Source organism: Filicampus tigris, chromosome 9 (genome assembly GCF_054856515.1).
Source record: "Filicampus tigris isolate MCC_2025a chromosome 9, RoL_Ftig_1.0, whole genome shotgun sequence".
In the NCBI taxonomy this organism is placed as follows: Eukaryota; Metazoa; Chordata; class Actinopteri; order Syngnathiformes; family Syngnathidae; genus Filicampus; species Filicampus tigris.
The window spans coordinates 24,905,005-24,920,674 of record NC_141225.1 but is presented as its reverse complement, the minus strand read 5'-3'; the positions used below and the strand labels follow the sequence as shown (position 1 = coordinate 24,920,674).

General features: G+C 44.2%; 2 protein-coding genes across 4 annotated transcripts in view; one reads left to right on the top strand and one right to left on the bottom strand.

Annotated features, from left to right (window-relative positions):
- Positions 1-96: 96 nt before the first annotated feature.
- Positions 97-8,703, bottom strand: nol8 (nucleolar protein 8). Of its 2 annotated transcripts, none has more exons than XM_086039849.1 (18): positions 8,472-8,703; positions 7,807-7,931; positions 7,503-7,565; positions 7,344-7,422; positions 7,100-7,259; positions 6,374-6,678; positions 6,033-6,295; positions 4,804-5,792; positions 3,805-3,975; positions 3,621-3,734; positions 3,418-3,517; positions 2,872-3,004; positions 2,379-2,459; positions 1,879-2,147; positions 932-1,076; positions 669-733; positions 486-568; positions 97-404 (listed from the first exon to the last, which is right to left on the bottom strand). In XM_086039849.1, exons 1-18 carry the CDS (start codon positions 8,576-8,578, stop codon positions 345-347), a joined length of 3,312 nt encoding a protein of 1,103 aa, XP_085895975.1. In that variant the 5' UTR covers positions 8,579-8,703; the 3' UTR covers positions 97-344. The 2 variants fall into 2 exon arrangements, with proteins under 2 accessions (XP_085895975.1, XP_085895976.1); XM_086039850.1 differs by lacking the exon at positions 8,472-8,703 and adding an exon at positions 8,449-8,469.
- Positions 8,556-15,670, top strand: part of cenpp (centromere protein P) — a 65,773-nt gene continuing 58,658 nt past the window's right edge. Inside the window, exons 1-6 of one of the 2 annotated variants that reach the window (XM_086039855.1) lie at positions 8,556-8,994; positions 9,467-9,625; positions 9,833-9,987; positions 10,628-10,716; positions 10,907-10,990; positions 13,356-13,444. In XM_086039855.1, coding sequence (XP_085895981.1) covers positions 9,468-9,625; positions 9,833-9,987; positions 10,628-10,716; positions 10,907-10,990; positions 13,356-13,444 — 575 coding nt within the window. In that variant the 5' untranslated portion in view covers positions 8,556-8,994; position 9,467. The remainder of the gene's footprint in view (positions 8,995-9,466; positions 9,626-9,832; positions 9,988-10,627; positions 10,717-10,906; positions 10,991-13,355; positions 13,445-15,670) is intronic. The other variant, XM_086039856.1, reaches the window with a different exon arrangement.

Sequence of the window (15,670 nt, the reverse complement as noted above, 5' to 3'; positions counted from 1 at the left end):
ATTTTGACTTCAATTATACATATACACACACACGCACATATAAATATGTGCAGAATACATGAGACTGATCACGAAAAATGCATTGGAACAATTGACCATAATAATATGAAAATCCAAACCCTCATTTTATTTGACATGTCATCCAAAATGTTTGAAGGTACAAAGGTGAATTGTGGTTGTCAAAGGTGTGGTGAGGTTAGACCACAGCTGACAAAAAGAAACACCCAAAAAGAGAAATTATTATTATCGCACAGGATGTCATATTTCATTTCTCTAAAATGACGTGTTATTGTCCTTATATTCATACAAACAAATTAAGCACTCTTGTGTGAAGTTGAACACGTTCAAGTCTTTTGTGAGGATTTGAGCTTCCTGCGGGCGTCCTTGTGTTTCTTGCGGTACTCCTGAGCGCAAACCAAAAAGAGAGAAGGCGTCTTTTAGCCCAATGCGAGGCGAGAGCGCCGTCAAGCGTGAACGACATTCACCTGTCTGAGCTCCGTCCGTCGCTCCTCCCACTCTTCTCGCTCCTCCTCCAGCTGAGACGAGCGGCAGAACCACTTGGGACCATCTGAGGGGCAACATTGCGCAAAGGTTCAACATCGTGCAAGTAAGTGGAATCGCAGAGACACTCATTACTCATTACACACACACACACACACACACACTACCTGTCAGTCTGCTGTCATCAAGGTGGAAGAAGAAGAAACTGTTTGTGGATGAAACAATTTCAGCTCTGTGGACAAAAACAAACGAGTCCATCATCATCATCATCATCATCATCATCATCATCATCACCATCCCCATCACCATCACTTGGGATGAGTTGTAGTATGTTGCAAACATGATTTCATATTAGACCAACATTTGTACCGCCCATCTGCATTTGAGTGAGGGGGGGAAAAAAAAAAGTGTGTTGGAGTTTCTTTCTCACGTTGTGTTTTTAGGAACTGTGTTGCTTTCCTCCTGCTGCACTTCCTCTTCATCCTCCTCCTCCTCTTCCTCGCTGCTGTCTTGTAGGCGGGGGTCTTGTTGCCACGGCAACACCTTTGCTGTCTGGATGCTCTCTGCCGTGTACTCTAAACATCATCATCATCATCATAAATTCCATCAAATTGAAACGTTACGAGAACAAAGTACTAATTTGGATGGAAATAAAGTTGGAATTTTTGGGGAATAAAACGAAATAAATATCATGAGGTTCAACCATCCTGAATGTAAGAGGGGAGTCTTTTTTTTGTTTTTTTCTCCAAGGAAATGGATCAAAGTTTCCCCCCGAAATGTCAAATGATAATAAAATTGAAAGATTACAAAAAATAGTTGCAATAAAAGTCCTAATATTTATATATTAATCATTTTCCTCCCCAAAACTTTCACAATATATAATATATATAATTATCCAAGATTAAATTTGTGAAAATTTGAATACAACAAGAAAAAAGTCACTTCTTAAAAAAAAAAAAAGAAGACCACCATTTTGACATCGCACCGCCCTCTTTTGTCGATTGTAACTGATGTCAAGCCAAGTGCCCTCGGGCTCGCATTGCAAACGTCACTTCACGTGAGCAAACCCAGACAAAGGGCGATCCGTGACGTTTGCGATGCGAGCCCGAGGGCACTTGCTTTGACATCAATTTCACTCAACAGCAGGGGGCGGTACAAGATAAAATGACACTGCCCTAAGATGGATGAAAAGGAACTTCATTCTCCCAATATCAATTAGAATATTGTGATTTGGCTTTTTTTGGTTTGCCTTGCGTTGCCTTTAAAATGCCTCTCCTGCAACTCCTGACAACAACGGAGTTGGCCCACTCATGCTCTCAGTGGCTGAAAAGCCGCCGTTTTCCCATCCGTAACATAGCGACAAGTCAAGAGGCGCACCTTTGTGTTCACTTGCTGTCTGGATATCGTCGCCAAAGAAGGAGAACATGAAGCCGCAATTTTCTTGTTGTGTGGGCTGCTCTTCATCCTTCTCTTCTTCCTCTTCGTCCTCCTCTTGGTCCCAGCTGCTCTTGGGCCGCTCTGCGGGCTCGTGTTCAGCGGCCGATCCGAACATGGCCTTCAGGTCGCCCGACACGTCATAGAAGATCTCCTTGGATACCTCCGGAAGCTTCAGAGCCTCCTCGCGCTTCCTCCGCCGCGCCGACTTGCTGCCGAAGAGCGCGGGGAGACGTCACGCAGGCAGTTAACGTGTGGCGGTCATAACCATAGAACGGGAAGTGATGTAACAGAGATTTCTACAGGGTTACTTACAAAAAACGACTTCAAAATGAGCCTGGATTCTTATTGTTGTTAAAATAAACAACAATTTCATAATTGATTGATTCAAGAATGAATACACGTAAAATGAGCATGAATTAGTCATCCTTATTGCTTCCTACCTGTCCTTGTTGACGTCCGCTTTGCTTTCAAAGGCGCCATGTTCTTCTCTGCTGGGGTCATAGTGCAGCGCCGACACGTCTCTGCAAACAATACATGCGCAACATATACTGGGCAGCAATACACTTGCAAATCAAATAGAAGAAGAATATAATAAGAATAATATCAAAGTCAACTTGACCTTCGTATAAAGTACTTATTGTGACATTTTCTGTTTTTTTTCATTTTTATCTTACACTCGACAAATACTCCGTATTTTAAAATAAACTCAAACTAATACAAAAACGAATAAAAACTACACTAAAAAACGCATTTTCCCCCAAAATAAAAGCGAATTAAAACTAACAAAAATCCCCTGTAAAAATATTCAAACAAATTGAGTATGAAGAACAAAAGCCCAAATGAAACAAAAACGCACTACAATGAAAAAGCTCAAACTATTCGACATACACTAGACTTAAATGCGAGTGCGTGTGCGCGCGCGTGAGGGCTGACCTGAAAGTTTTGGTCTTGGCGGAGGTCTTTTCGCTGTTGGCTTGAGGTCCCAGAAGGCCCTGCAGGATGGACAGGTTCCTCCTCTTCTCGTCCTGCAGAAGTTCCTCAACCTTCGCCACGCTTCTTTTGCCCTCTGCACCGCCATCATCGTCAACAACAACAACAACAACGACAACAATGACAAAAGGTCCTGTATCATTAAGTGACTGACAGAAAATAGTCTTGAAGGGGGGTGGGGGGGAGCCCTCATTTCAGAAGAGCACGTCTGAAAAATGACAGCGGGAAAAAGTAACAATTTGAATACAATAAAAGTAAAAAAAATAGGCACAAAATGCAAATTTTAGGAGAATACAATTGAACACAAAAAAGTTCTACTTTTAGGAGAATAACGTCAAAAAAAAAAAATCCTCACCATAGGAGAATACAACAGAAAATTACAGGTGAAAAGTCCTAATTTGAGGGGGAAAAATGAAACGGTTTCAATGGGGAAAAAAAGTCCCCATTTTAGGAGAAAGCTACTTCATCGTAACGATTCCATGATCTGACCTGACTCGTTATTGTTGTCCTCCTCTTCCTCTTCCTCCAGGAAACGAGAGTCCATCCGGAAACGCTCGTCCGTGCCGAAGCGAGACTGCAGCTCCATCAGCTAAACAACACGCACGCAAAGGCGCGCGCACACGCACGGATTAGGGACGTGCGCCCAGTCGAGTACTGACACCTCTTCATTTCCGAGTCGATGAACTTCTCACCTTTTGTCCCGCTTGCCCTTCAAACTGAGGCCTGATGTGGAACCTGCCGCCATCTTCCTCTTCATCGCCATCCTCCTCATCCTCATCCTCACTGCTGCCGAAAAGCCGAGGGCCCTGAACGCAACACGCGTGAAAAGGAGCCCGCCGCCTGCGTGCAAGTGCTCGTTAAAAGCGCACAGCTCACCTTGTCTTTGGTCGCGACGCTCTCATTGGCTGGCGCGGCGGCGGCTGCGGCGGCGGCGTCCTCTTCTGAATGGTTGCCGTGGAGCAGGGACATCTCGGAGGCGGCGACCGTTGTGGGCTCGTCATCCGAGTCGAAGACGATGTGTTTTCCCGTTCTTGTCGTCACAGCATCCTAAATGACGAGAGATCAACAGCAAATTTGATTGATGTGACCATAATGTGATTTCAAAAATGTCCCTTTTTTTTTGTAGCACATCAGGTTTTTTGAGATATTGGAATTGTCGGTTTCTAAACTTGACCTACAGTATAAAAGCTTGCGCAATATGGATTTGAACGTGCATTGTCATTTCAGAAAAAAATTTCACTTCATTTATAAATATTATTACATATATTACTATAGTGCATATTATATTATTGTTATTATTATTATTATGAAAACTTGATGTGCAAGAGGAAAAAATGAGGGCAGATTATGCCAAAAACCATCTAGAAAAGTTGATTAAAAAAAGGTTTTAAAAATGCGTTGACTTTGTTGAATATTAGAAATGTATTGGTACAATTTACAAAAAGTACAAAGTTGTAATTTTACTCGTAAAAAATTCTCTTCATTTTTTCAGAACTAAAAAAAATGGCAAATTTTATAAGTGCAGTTGTAATTGTACTTTCAGAGACCCTCCCCAGTAAAATAAAATGAAATCAGAATGAAATGTAACCATTGCAAGAAAAAAATACGATGAAAGCATTGTAACTTTACCCCCCCAAAAGGTCCTCATTTGAGATCATTTGCACAGAGAATTGAAATGAAAATGAAAATGAACGAAATCCTGATTTCAGCAAGAAAACCGGAATAAGTTCAACAGAAACAGCATTGAAGAATCACACGGGGGAAAAAATTCCACGTATAAAATGTTGCTATTACAAGACCAAAAAGTTGCTTCTTGTCTTGGCCAGACGAAAATGTGAGGCCAAGTGAAGCGCGTTGTTGCCGTCTTGAACTCACCAGGTTGGCCAGCGCCCCCTGGATCAGCTTCTTGTGCTCCTCGGCCTCCTTCATCCTCTGCTGGATGGCCGCCAGTCGCCTCCTGTCGTCCTTCCTCTGACGCTCCTCTTCCTCCTGCGCGCTCAGCCTCGGACGTCGCGCCGCCGCCGCCGCCTCCTCCTCCTCGGACGACGATGAAGACCCGTCCGACTCGTTGTTTTGCGGCTCGTCCGTTTTCTTGGGCGCCTCCCTGTCGAGAGTGGCCGTGCCCCCAAAGGCGGGAAGCGTTGCCCTGGCGACCTTCCTCCGTTTCTTCTTCTTGGCCCGCCGTTCGTCCTCGCTGCTGTCGTCGGCCAGGAGGGAGGCCAGGATGTCCTCGGGCAGCGTTCCCCGCTTGGGGACGTGCGGCGGCGGCGGCGGGCTCTCCCGGCAAAGCTGGGCTTCCTCCGCCAGCTTCCGGAGATCGGCCAGTGAGATTTCCAGGCGGGTGACGTCGGAGAACAGGGCCTCGTAGTCGGAATCGGCAGAGACCGCCTCCTCCTCGTCTTCCTCGGTCTCTGGCGACCTCTCGTCGTCCTCTCTGCTTTTCCTCTTTCCTTCCCCTGCCGTTCCTTCTTCCGGGCTGCTCTCCTGAGGAGGAAGAGAAGTGGCGATTTCCTCCACGCCAGGAGAGTCTTCCTCCTCTGTGGAAAGGACAGCTGTTTTCTTTGTCCGCTTAGCCTGCACTTTTCTTTTGCTCTTCAGCTTTCCATTTTTTTCGACCGAGCTGTTCTTCTGAGGAGGAAGAGAAGGTTTCCTGGAAGAGGCGATTTCCTGCGCGCCAGTAGAGTCTTCCTCCTCGTGCTCCGTGCTGTCGTCGCGCTCTTCTCGTTTCCCCTTGTGCGCTCCCGTCCTTTCTCCCGGGCTGTTCTCCCGAGGACGAGGAGGAAGAGGACGCTTCCTTGAAGCGAAGAGTTCGTCCGTGTCAGCAGAGTCGTAATCGTCCTCATCATGGCTGTTCATCGGTCTGCCTGGAATTTCCAAAGAACTTGCATTGTATCGTGTACTTTTTTTACGAGCCTTCCTCGTCACCTTTCTAGATTTGGACCATTTTAGGTTAAACAAGGTCTCCAAACGATGAATCGATGCTCAAAATAGCTGACTACATCAATTCGTTGTCAATTCCTTCATTTATTGTTGCACGTCAGCCACATCAAAATTCGCCAAGAGTCTCGCCAAAATGAGACTATGACTTGAAGAATTTGTTTTACCTCCACTCTTCTGCCAGACTCTTCCCGACTTGACCAAGTAGTCGTCTGCCACCACTTCCAAGTTGTCGTGCTGCACGTCCTGCCCCGGTGCATTGTGGGAGGACTGCTCAAGCGCCACCAGCCGCCGCATCTCCTCGTCCGAGTCGCTGTCCTCGTAACGTGCGCGTCCTCTCCTCTGCGCCGGACGCTCGTCCTTTGCCAGCAAGAATCCATTCGGCAATTGATGATTGTCTAGCTTGGCGCAGTGCGCAACTTGCGCCGGTCTGAAACGGAAGAAACGGGCAAGAAAACTTGAGCCGGAAAGAGCAGCGCATCATGGGAAAACCTCAGACGTGCGTTACCTGGCGTTGTTTTGAGCTTTAATGGATTTGAGCGCATCTGCGCGAGTCTTCTTGGGCTTTGGTGGCTGATACGGTGGGAACTCTCCTCGTCTCTTCTTGCTGATGTCGTCGTCGCCGCCGTCGATCCGCCAGGTGAGCTGGGCCACGGGGGTGGGAGGGTCAGCGTCGCTGGTGGGCGGGGCCAAGCGCCGGATGTTGTGGCAGTATTTGGACGGGTCGTACTTGACGGTGCGAGCTTTGGCGCCTTTCTGACAGCGCAGCTGCATGACGGGCAGCACGCGACCAAATTTACTGACCACCCAGTCCTGAAGAGGAAAAACAGTCAACATATCAGTTTTGTGACACCTATTTGTTTTGGGTCTTAAAGGTTCGGCTTGGGCTACAATAAAGCACCAATGAATTCATGTGGAAGACACTTTATTTCTCTACTTAGCGTTGTTCATAGGGAGTAACGATTCACTCAAGCCCCGATTTGATTCGATTTTCAGTTCCCGATTTTCGATTCCATTCTTTAAAAATTGCTACCATGCTTGTCTCTGTGCGCTTGTGTGGTGCTGCAGCCATCCACAAACGCAATGCGCAATGATGTTTGGCGCAACATTTTGCACAATAGCATGCTTTCACCATTGCCGGAAATCTTTGTACAATACAATTTCACATTCCGCGAGATGATGAGTCTTATGAATGGGTAAAACATTTCTGGCAAACACATGCAACCAGACACACCTTGTGTCCTGGTATTTCTGTGCCGGGCACGGCCGCCTTCATGGTGAAATTGTCCACGCCGGCTTTGTTGAGAGACTCCAACAGCTTGCGCCCATTTTGGTGTTTGTCGTCTGCATCCTGACGGGGGCGCTGCTGCTCCATTTCCCTCTCCTGAGCCAGCCTAGGACGACAATACCGTCAACTCACTGGGCACATTCTCAAGCGCCTGAAAGCTGTGTCAAAGTCCGTCAAGAAAGGCGCTTACTTGTGCAGTAAACTCTCCTTGGCAGGTTCGATCTGCAGCGTTCCTCCTTTCCATTTGGATTTGTTTAACACTGTCATGCCTGAGGAACAAAATAAATACAAAATGTCACATGTTGTGACATTTTTTAAAAATGTTTCTCTTGCTGTTAAATTCACTTACACTTCTTTAGGTCTGTGTCGGAAATGTTGAGGTTGATGTAAGCAAACGTTTTGTAGGGAACACCTGCGAAGGAAAAAAAAAAACATTGAAAAGCTGTCTTAACATTTCTGTAACAAGCTTTCATCAAAATATCCCTACGACTTCCTTTTTTTTAAGCTTTTCCGAAGCCGCCAATTGTCTTGGGACTGTAAGACCACGAAATCATGTATTTTGTTTGTTGAATGCATTATTAAGTCTTTGTAAGAGGACGAAAGGGGAATACGATAGAAAAACTGTTTGTTGGTTTTCAGAAATCAAGGCTCACCCTCATTGTCCCGCCGGGTCCGCAGCTCCACGTCCTCTACCTTTCCAAACTTCCCGAAGCGATCCGTCAGGTCCTTCTGGGTGACTGAGTGGCTTAAGCCGCCCACGTACAGACGCGGCATCCCGCTGGACAGAACAGGACAGGACAAGACAGGACAGGACAGCACAGCACAGGACAGGACAGATCAGCAATTACACAATCCTAGGTTATAGAGATATTGAATAAACAAGTACTACAGTTTTACACATTTATGAACACCTACAGTGATATTAATCAGAGCAAATGGGTGTCTTGTTAAGTGGGTACTTAGTTGCTTTTAATTCTAACCCTAATCCTTTAACAGCTTGGCTCACTCAGCAAGTGCCTCGTTTTATATGTACTGCAGCTATTACTTGTACTTAGTGCTGTGTTGGCGCAAACTCGCCTTACGCGTCCATATCGACGTCAAATGTTAATGTCCATAATAATCCAGCAAGACAAAACCCAAAACGAGAAAGTTTTGATCATGTATCATGGTTATCATTCAAGTGCACTCATTCCTCCTCGTAGCTTTAAACCGACCAAGCTAGAGTAAAACGTTATCTTCGCCAAAACGCTGTTCGAGACCCCAAAGGAACAAATTGTAAAATAATTGACACGTACAGACAAATTGCTGAAATGTTTACCTCACATGGATCCAGCCGGTGTTACCTTGAAAAGTGCTCGACAGACACCACGGTCCGCCGACGCTACAGTCCGGTAGTGTTCCCCTACCACTCGAGTGTTCCGCCATGACCGTGCTACATTAACATTTACCGCAAATAAATAGAAAGCCAACAAGATCATATTTGATGAATGTAAATGAAATCTCAATCACTTAAAATATGCAATTGGACAAAAGTCAAGGCTCAAACGCGCCAATAAAGACGCGTCTAATGGCGTCATTATTGAGCTATTTCTTCAGGGGGCTGGAGAAATGTTCATATTGGATAGCTTCCTTTATCATGGCCTATTAGTGCTTGTTATGGAATCTTTAATTTGATACATATTCCCCCAGCTATAATATCTGAGTTGTAACTGAATACAGGCATATTCCCATTTATGAAATTATTTTCCGTGCTCCCCTCTGACGTAAAGAAAAGTAGTAGAGTCCATACTAGGGCGCGAAGCTCTAAACGCTTCTCGTTGGGAAAAACGACAACTCACCTAGTAAGTGACAATTTTGTGTTTATTTCACATGTTAAAAAGTATTAGTCAGGCGTTTTCTAATGCATATGGACTAGTACATTTTCAATATTTCGACGTGACCTCAACATATGGTGTGGTTGGTGTTCGACGCCTCTATTTAGCTAGCAAGCTGCACTCTATCGACTACTGAATACTTGTCCTACTGCTAAGTCACTCTTAGCTAAGTAAACCACACCATTTCTTTGGGTTATATTTTGTAATTTCAACATAGAGCTGTAGGGGTGGACATTGTTTAGGAACATAGGGGGAGCTGTTAATGCAGTCAATGATTACCCCCTGACGTCACCCACAATAACAGACACGTGGTTAAATTACCTATTGGGTATCATTAAATAAGTGTAATTGTCGTGGTTACTTTCGCTACACTCTCTTGTCTTACCCATGTCGGTGCATTATATAATGTTTGATTTATTTGTCCCGATTGCTCAATCAGAATGGAGGAAAGAATGAATGACGAGAACACGGAGGAGGTGATGCTGTTGGAGGAAAACATTCGGCGTCTCCAGGCGGAAGTGGCGGAACTGCAGCGCCAGTGTCAAAAACACCAGGAGGAATTCACCTTGCATTCTAGCCAACCAATGCAGGACGCACTGTGAGTTTTATCCCTTAACAAAGCTCTGACATGCAACTAGAGATAGAAAACATGAAAATTTCACATTGCGATTATCATGACCTAAATGATCTGTGTTATCATTATGATACTATTGAAGGAAATCACTAAATATCCAAAAGAAGCATAAAGAAGCTTGTAAGCACACCTGGTAGTGTTTTGACAGCCGTCTGTCTGCGTGTGTGACAGTTCGCTGGTGTGCGGTCACACGCTACAAAAAGGTGCTCATGCGGTTCTGTCCAGTCTGAGGGAGGAGGTGGAGCATCTGGAAGAGGATCTGCAGCATCAGAGTAGCATGAACGGCATCAGTCTGAGGAGCTTCACTGCATGCACTCTGCAAAGCAGTACGTCACCCCAAAAATTCAATAAACTAATAAAGTCCATCTATTTTCTACAATGCTGCCCAGAGGTGTTTGCCAGCCAATGTCAGCGAACATGTAGATGAACAAGAATTCACAGTCACATTCCCAACCATGGACAATTTAGAGCAGGGGATCTCAAACAAATCACAAAACCTCGTGAAAGTCTGCCAGCTTAATGCTAAATCACACTACAAACGCCATAGACAGGTTTAAAGAAACTACTAGTATCAACGTTGCCATCCTTTTAAACCTTAAAAGAACTTTCTATTTGCGCAAAAGTGGGTAGTAACCCATGCAGACGGACCATAACGGCATACATTCTGTGTCCTCTGCAAAAAACGAAAAACATTATTGCAGCTTTGTTACAACGGTCTTTTGTGTTTCCTCATCCAATCTTTTCTGTATTCTACTGCCCCCTCGTGGCCAAGGCGCACTTTGAATCAATGCATGAAATCATGATGCATAAGCTGTTAGTGTTTACTTCTTAATCCTTTTTTAGTATGTTATTACAGTATGTTTTATGGAGTAAAATAACGTGCAGTGCTATTTTTCTTATTTAAAAAAAATATACACACCAAATATTTATGACGGGTCAGTGAAGTTTGTGTTTGTGTCTTTTTAGGCCGCACTAAGTCAGTGCAGCGAATGTGTGTGTCTGGTCAGTGCTCTGACTTGGAGTTCCAGGTGGAGTTTGACCTCTCAGAGATCAAGGTGGGTCATGACGCTGGTTGACTCACAAGTTGTTCTCTTTCAATCACCTTTTCTTGATAGGAAATAGTGTCAATTGTGACATTCGGTTCACTGGGTTTAACTTTAGCCACTCTGTGCGACGGCGTCACTTGAGGCAGTTGACCAAGGATGCTTGTCTTCACTTTATTTTCCTACCGTTTGTTCAACAAAGCGATTGAAAGCACCGCCGGCTGTTCCTATCCCCACTCGACCCAGACCACCTGTTATGGATTACAATTCATTCCAACTAGTGCTGGTAGGCTATATTCAATTTACCTAACAATGTTTACTTTACCCGCAGGACATGCAGTTGAGTAACTTAAGACAGATGGACTTTCCAATAGTCACACTGCACGTTAGCTTTGTGTACTCAGGACTTTGGCTCACGCTTATTCTGACTGTACATGGGAAAGTAGTAACAGTCCGTGTGGGAAAACAATCACAGTAAAATCCCGCTATATAGCAAATAATTCGCCATACAGTTAAACCTCCATGGCGGGGGTTGCGTTCCAGAACACCACTCGCAGGAAGTGAAATCCACGATATGAAAATAACCCCAGTGAAATACTAACCTAGGCATTTTTAATAGCGTTTTGGAACTTCATTTTGAAAGTGTTAAAACAAAAAAATGATACAAACGTGTCATTTATTGAGAGAGAGAGCACGAGCAATGGATAACACAAAAATGTTGTACAGTGTAACAGGGTACTGTTCCCTCTACTTACAATACTGTAAAAAATCCATTTTTTTCCCAATCTAACAAACTCAATTCATCATCTCACAATATACATCATGCTCAAAGATGTACATTGTAAAATTAACCTCCTTCCATTGCTTTCTGTACTGTTTAAAAACAGAATTACAGAGGATGACACTTAAATTGTACAATTACAATGTGGATGACTACTGGTTTTATTTCTTCTTCTTTCAAATCTACAGCGTCTCAAGAGTAAGTTGTGTGCCACCATCTGGTTGTCGAGAAAATCATTACACCCAGCATAGACGGACGGGATTTAGAACAAACTAAAGAGTTATTAACTGTACAAAAACGTCAGTGAAATGGCAGGGCCGTGGTTGGATTTACCGTATAAGTACAATTAAAAAAAAAAAAAATTGGAATGCACTGACCTCGCCGAAAGTAAACCGCCACATAGTGAGTGACGTCAGTAATTATTTCGGATCAATCTCTGAATTTTCAGATTCTTTGATTTTCAAGTCGAAAGGGATGCTGGTGTGTTGCGTGGCCACAAGGGGGTGGCAGAGCTTCAGACTCATCGGTGCACTGTGATGAGTTTTGCAGCTGACCTCTGCTACAGGTTTCGACATTCCAATAAAAAAGAAATATGACTGTAAAACGATATGAAAGTACCTTTTGTGGAATTCAAAGTTTTCATTATTGGGATGAACAAGGAGAACAGCTGCTTTGCACAATCCTTCCTTTCACGGCCAACTTGTTCCAAAATCTTGTTTTCATGACACGGTTGAGTTATGTCGCACGTAGAGACAGCCAACGTTATACACATTGCCTCCGCTCTTTTAATACACATTTAAATCATTTCGTTGTTTGTTTTTTTTTCTTCTTCCCAGCCACATGGTAATGGAGCTCTGGGTTTTTGCTCAGTGTTTTCTCAGTAATGTAACATACCAAAATGGATGCTGATAGGAAGGCTTCAATATTTTCAAGGGGGAGACTGCCGTTGTGTTTTTCTGTCTTGCTGAAGTCGAGATGTTCACATAAAAATGTGGTGGAACTGCCTTGGGATCATTATTCAGCACTTGTAAATTGTAGCATACAGGGGAGCAGCAGCTCAAGTGGAACAGCAATGTTGGGAATTCAAACCAAACTTTCTGAAAAATGCAACTAGACCTCAGCTCAGTGAGCATCGGGGGATTTTGCTATGTTTTTGCAACACAAAACTCGGAAATCACTGAATCGAACCATATCATTTGCGAGAAGCAGAGATGTAATACTGAGGCCACCTACCAATCCAATCCAATACTGAGGATTGAACAGCTCGTATCTTGTCTGATACAGTGTACTGTGAGCCGTGGCCCAAAAACTGAAAACAGTGGTTGAAATGTTACTTAAAGGAGAAGTCAACCCAAACCTTTTTTTCAACTATATGCAGGTCAACTAGTTGAAACAAGGCATTCTGATCAATACTGTGTTTGTGGAATATGAGTTAAGCAGCAAAATCCATCCGTTTTCAGCCATCTCTGGCGATGGCCATTTAGTCTCTTCTGTCGACTGAAAATGACATCACAACTGCTCAGGGCTCAGGTAACGACCGATCCCGGCTCAGCTTCAGAAAGCAGGTCAGCCGTGATTGGTGGTTATCTGAGCCCTGAATAATTGTGATGTCATTTTCAGTCGACAAAATGGCCGCCCCCTGAGATGGCTAAAAAACAGGTGGATTTTGCTGCTTAATTTATATTCCACAAAAGCAATATTCATCAGAATGCCTTGTTGGGCCTGCATAGAACATATTCTTAAAAACATTGTACGGGTTGAATTCCTCCTTAAGAATAGTTTATTTCTGGTTCTATTATTTCCTAAAGGGGAAAAGTGTTTTGAAATTCCAACAAACATACACATGTTGGGGATTATATTTGTGTTGCAGGGGAGCGAGCGGCCTGAAAAGTCAATCAGCAGCCTGAATGTTGTGATGAGTGCCAGTGACCTGCACAACTTCAGCAGCTTCCTCTCCGGGTGAGTGTTCACGTATTTCCTGCCCGTCTCATCCCAGTGAAGCGTGAGTCGACGGCGCGCTTGCCTCCACTGGTGTCCGCAAGAGACCAGCGAGTTGGGAACGCAAGGTGTACCTCAAGGTTGCCTTTCTCTGGGCTCCCGCGAGAGCTTCAGCAAGTCTTAGCAGATGTGTGAAGCTCGCCGTGCTCTGCAGTCACATCTGGACGATGCCTGTCTGGAAAACAACACGTGGAAAAACACTGCGGCTAATGAGTGTGACACTCAGACGTTGACTCTCCACCGTCGCTCCGAAGCTGGATTTATTCGCAAGCAGAGCTGCTGATTTAGTGACGCCGCGTTCTTGTCTCTTTGCAAGTCCCGAGCCAAATGAGCCGTAAAGCCTGTGGACTCTCGGCCCAAACTGGGGGGGGGCGTTGTGGGGGTGCTTCTTTTTCCAGCTACACTGAGGTCACCCCCAACACAAGCCTCTTGGCACTCAAGACCAGTGGAGAACCCCAGTTCTGGGAAAAAAGTCATAAAAGTTTAGAGCATCAAAATGAAGCCTCAAGAAGAAGAAAAAACATACACAAGAAAAGTTTGGGACCTCACTGCTGGATGCAAGATTTACTTGGTTGTGTAATTTCACAACACCACTGCAGGGAACCAGCTATTTGTAGTGAAAGTCATTTCAAAGATGTCCCGTTTAATATTCACACATCTCAATCCCGTCAAAAATCTGTGATTTAAATTCCAAAAGCAGAATTTGCGTTTGCCCATATGTCCGCTCCACTAATTGGAAAAATGTACTACTAAGTGCTGCCTCCATGAGTGAGCCTTTTCTGTCTTTTATAGGCGTTGGGTTTTACTTCATACTCTGGTCTAGTCGTAGCCGCTTGCCTGTTCGCAACCCCCTAGCGCCACCCCGGTTGGAATGGTTTCGAAAAACATACTCGACATTGGCCCTGCATTAGAGAGAGGGCGGTGTGCGTAAATTAAATTACTTGTTCATTGATATAATTCTTTTAACCTGTGCAATAAACTCATGGAACACATTTGTAACATTACTGAAGATATTATACACTTTAAATTGAGAAAAATTCAAGGCTGGCTCTCAATATCGGGCATGTCATAGTCTTCACTTTTAATTTGTAGTTGCAAACCACACCAAGGAGCAAATCGAACCGCACATGTGACAATTTGGCAAGAAAAAAAAAAAGTGAAGCTTGTGCCCGCACTGGAACATATTTGCATTGACAGGCTGTATGTTTTAACTTGTGCTCCACTGAAGACGCAAAGTGTCAAAGGCAATTATTCATCGAGGTGGTGAGAGCACCGCACTTAAAATTTCTCTCTCGCCCGCCATTTCATTTCCATCGGCTCCGTGCGGTGGAATAACAATCTGTGGAAACTTCACCCAGCTGCCGTCAAGCCCCTCAGGCCCCTGTGGAAAATTCTTTATTTTTTTTCAGGCTCACCCAAATGGCCGTAAACAAATCATTTTGAGAGGTCGGTTTGGTAGTGATACTCTGCCTGAAAGCTGATTGTTTCTTTTATTAGTGCCACACCCTGTGTTATTCATTAGTAATCTTTTTGGAGGTGCCAACCAACAGCCCGAAGGTCGGAAATTTTGGAATTCAAACCAAATTTTCAGGAGAAATATGCTAGTTAAAGTACACAGCCCTGCTGCAAATTGCACAAAGTAATTGACGCAGACATCTGCCACACAGTCAAAGGTTCCAGCCTTCAATCTATCTACAGTTTTCTTGAGGTACTCAGATGGCCTCCCATACTCATGCTTGTCAGGGTAGAAGCAAGCCTCGTCTGGAAACATGTAACTTTGATGTTAATACGTTTTGCTTTTGTGATACCTCAAACTATAAAACAACAAGACGGAGAAAGGGCTTTTGATGGTAAAATAATTGTTTGTTTTCAGATATATTATGAGCGATGCTAACTCATCGCATGGTTCAAGTTGAACATCTGTGGCTTTTTTACCAGGCGTTTGCCATTCACTCATATACTGCGTCATCTTTTGTCACAAGAAGGACACACTTTCTGCTAATTTCCGTGGCACATACTCTGTTTCTAGCAGACAACGTTTGAAGGTGTCAGGTGCCAAAACGTGCCTGACGTCCAACATGTTGACATTTGTCTTCCTCATAATTGACGTGACAAGCCAAGATTCACCATGTAATTCTTGTGTGGTTATCTCAATCCAAAGCAATGTAACGCCGCCATCTACAGGGA

Excerpts from the sequence above, each read along its gene's own strand:
- nol8 (XM_086039849.1), bottom strand. The coding sequence starts at position 8,578 with ATGGCGGAACACTCGAGTGGTAGGGGAACACTACCGGACTGTAGCGTC. Across the intron at positions 6,296-6,373 it reads AAAGCTCAAAACAACGCCAG|ACCGGCGCAAGTTGCGCACT; the intron begins GTAACGCACGTC and ends CTTCCGTTTCAG. Across the intron at positions 2,148-2,378 it reads GCGGACGTCAACAAGGACAG|CAAGTCGGCGCGGCGGAGGA; the intron begins GTAGGAAGCAAT and ends GCTCTTCGGCAG.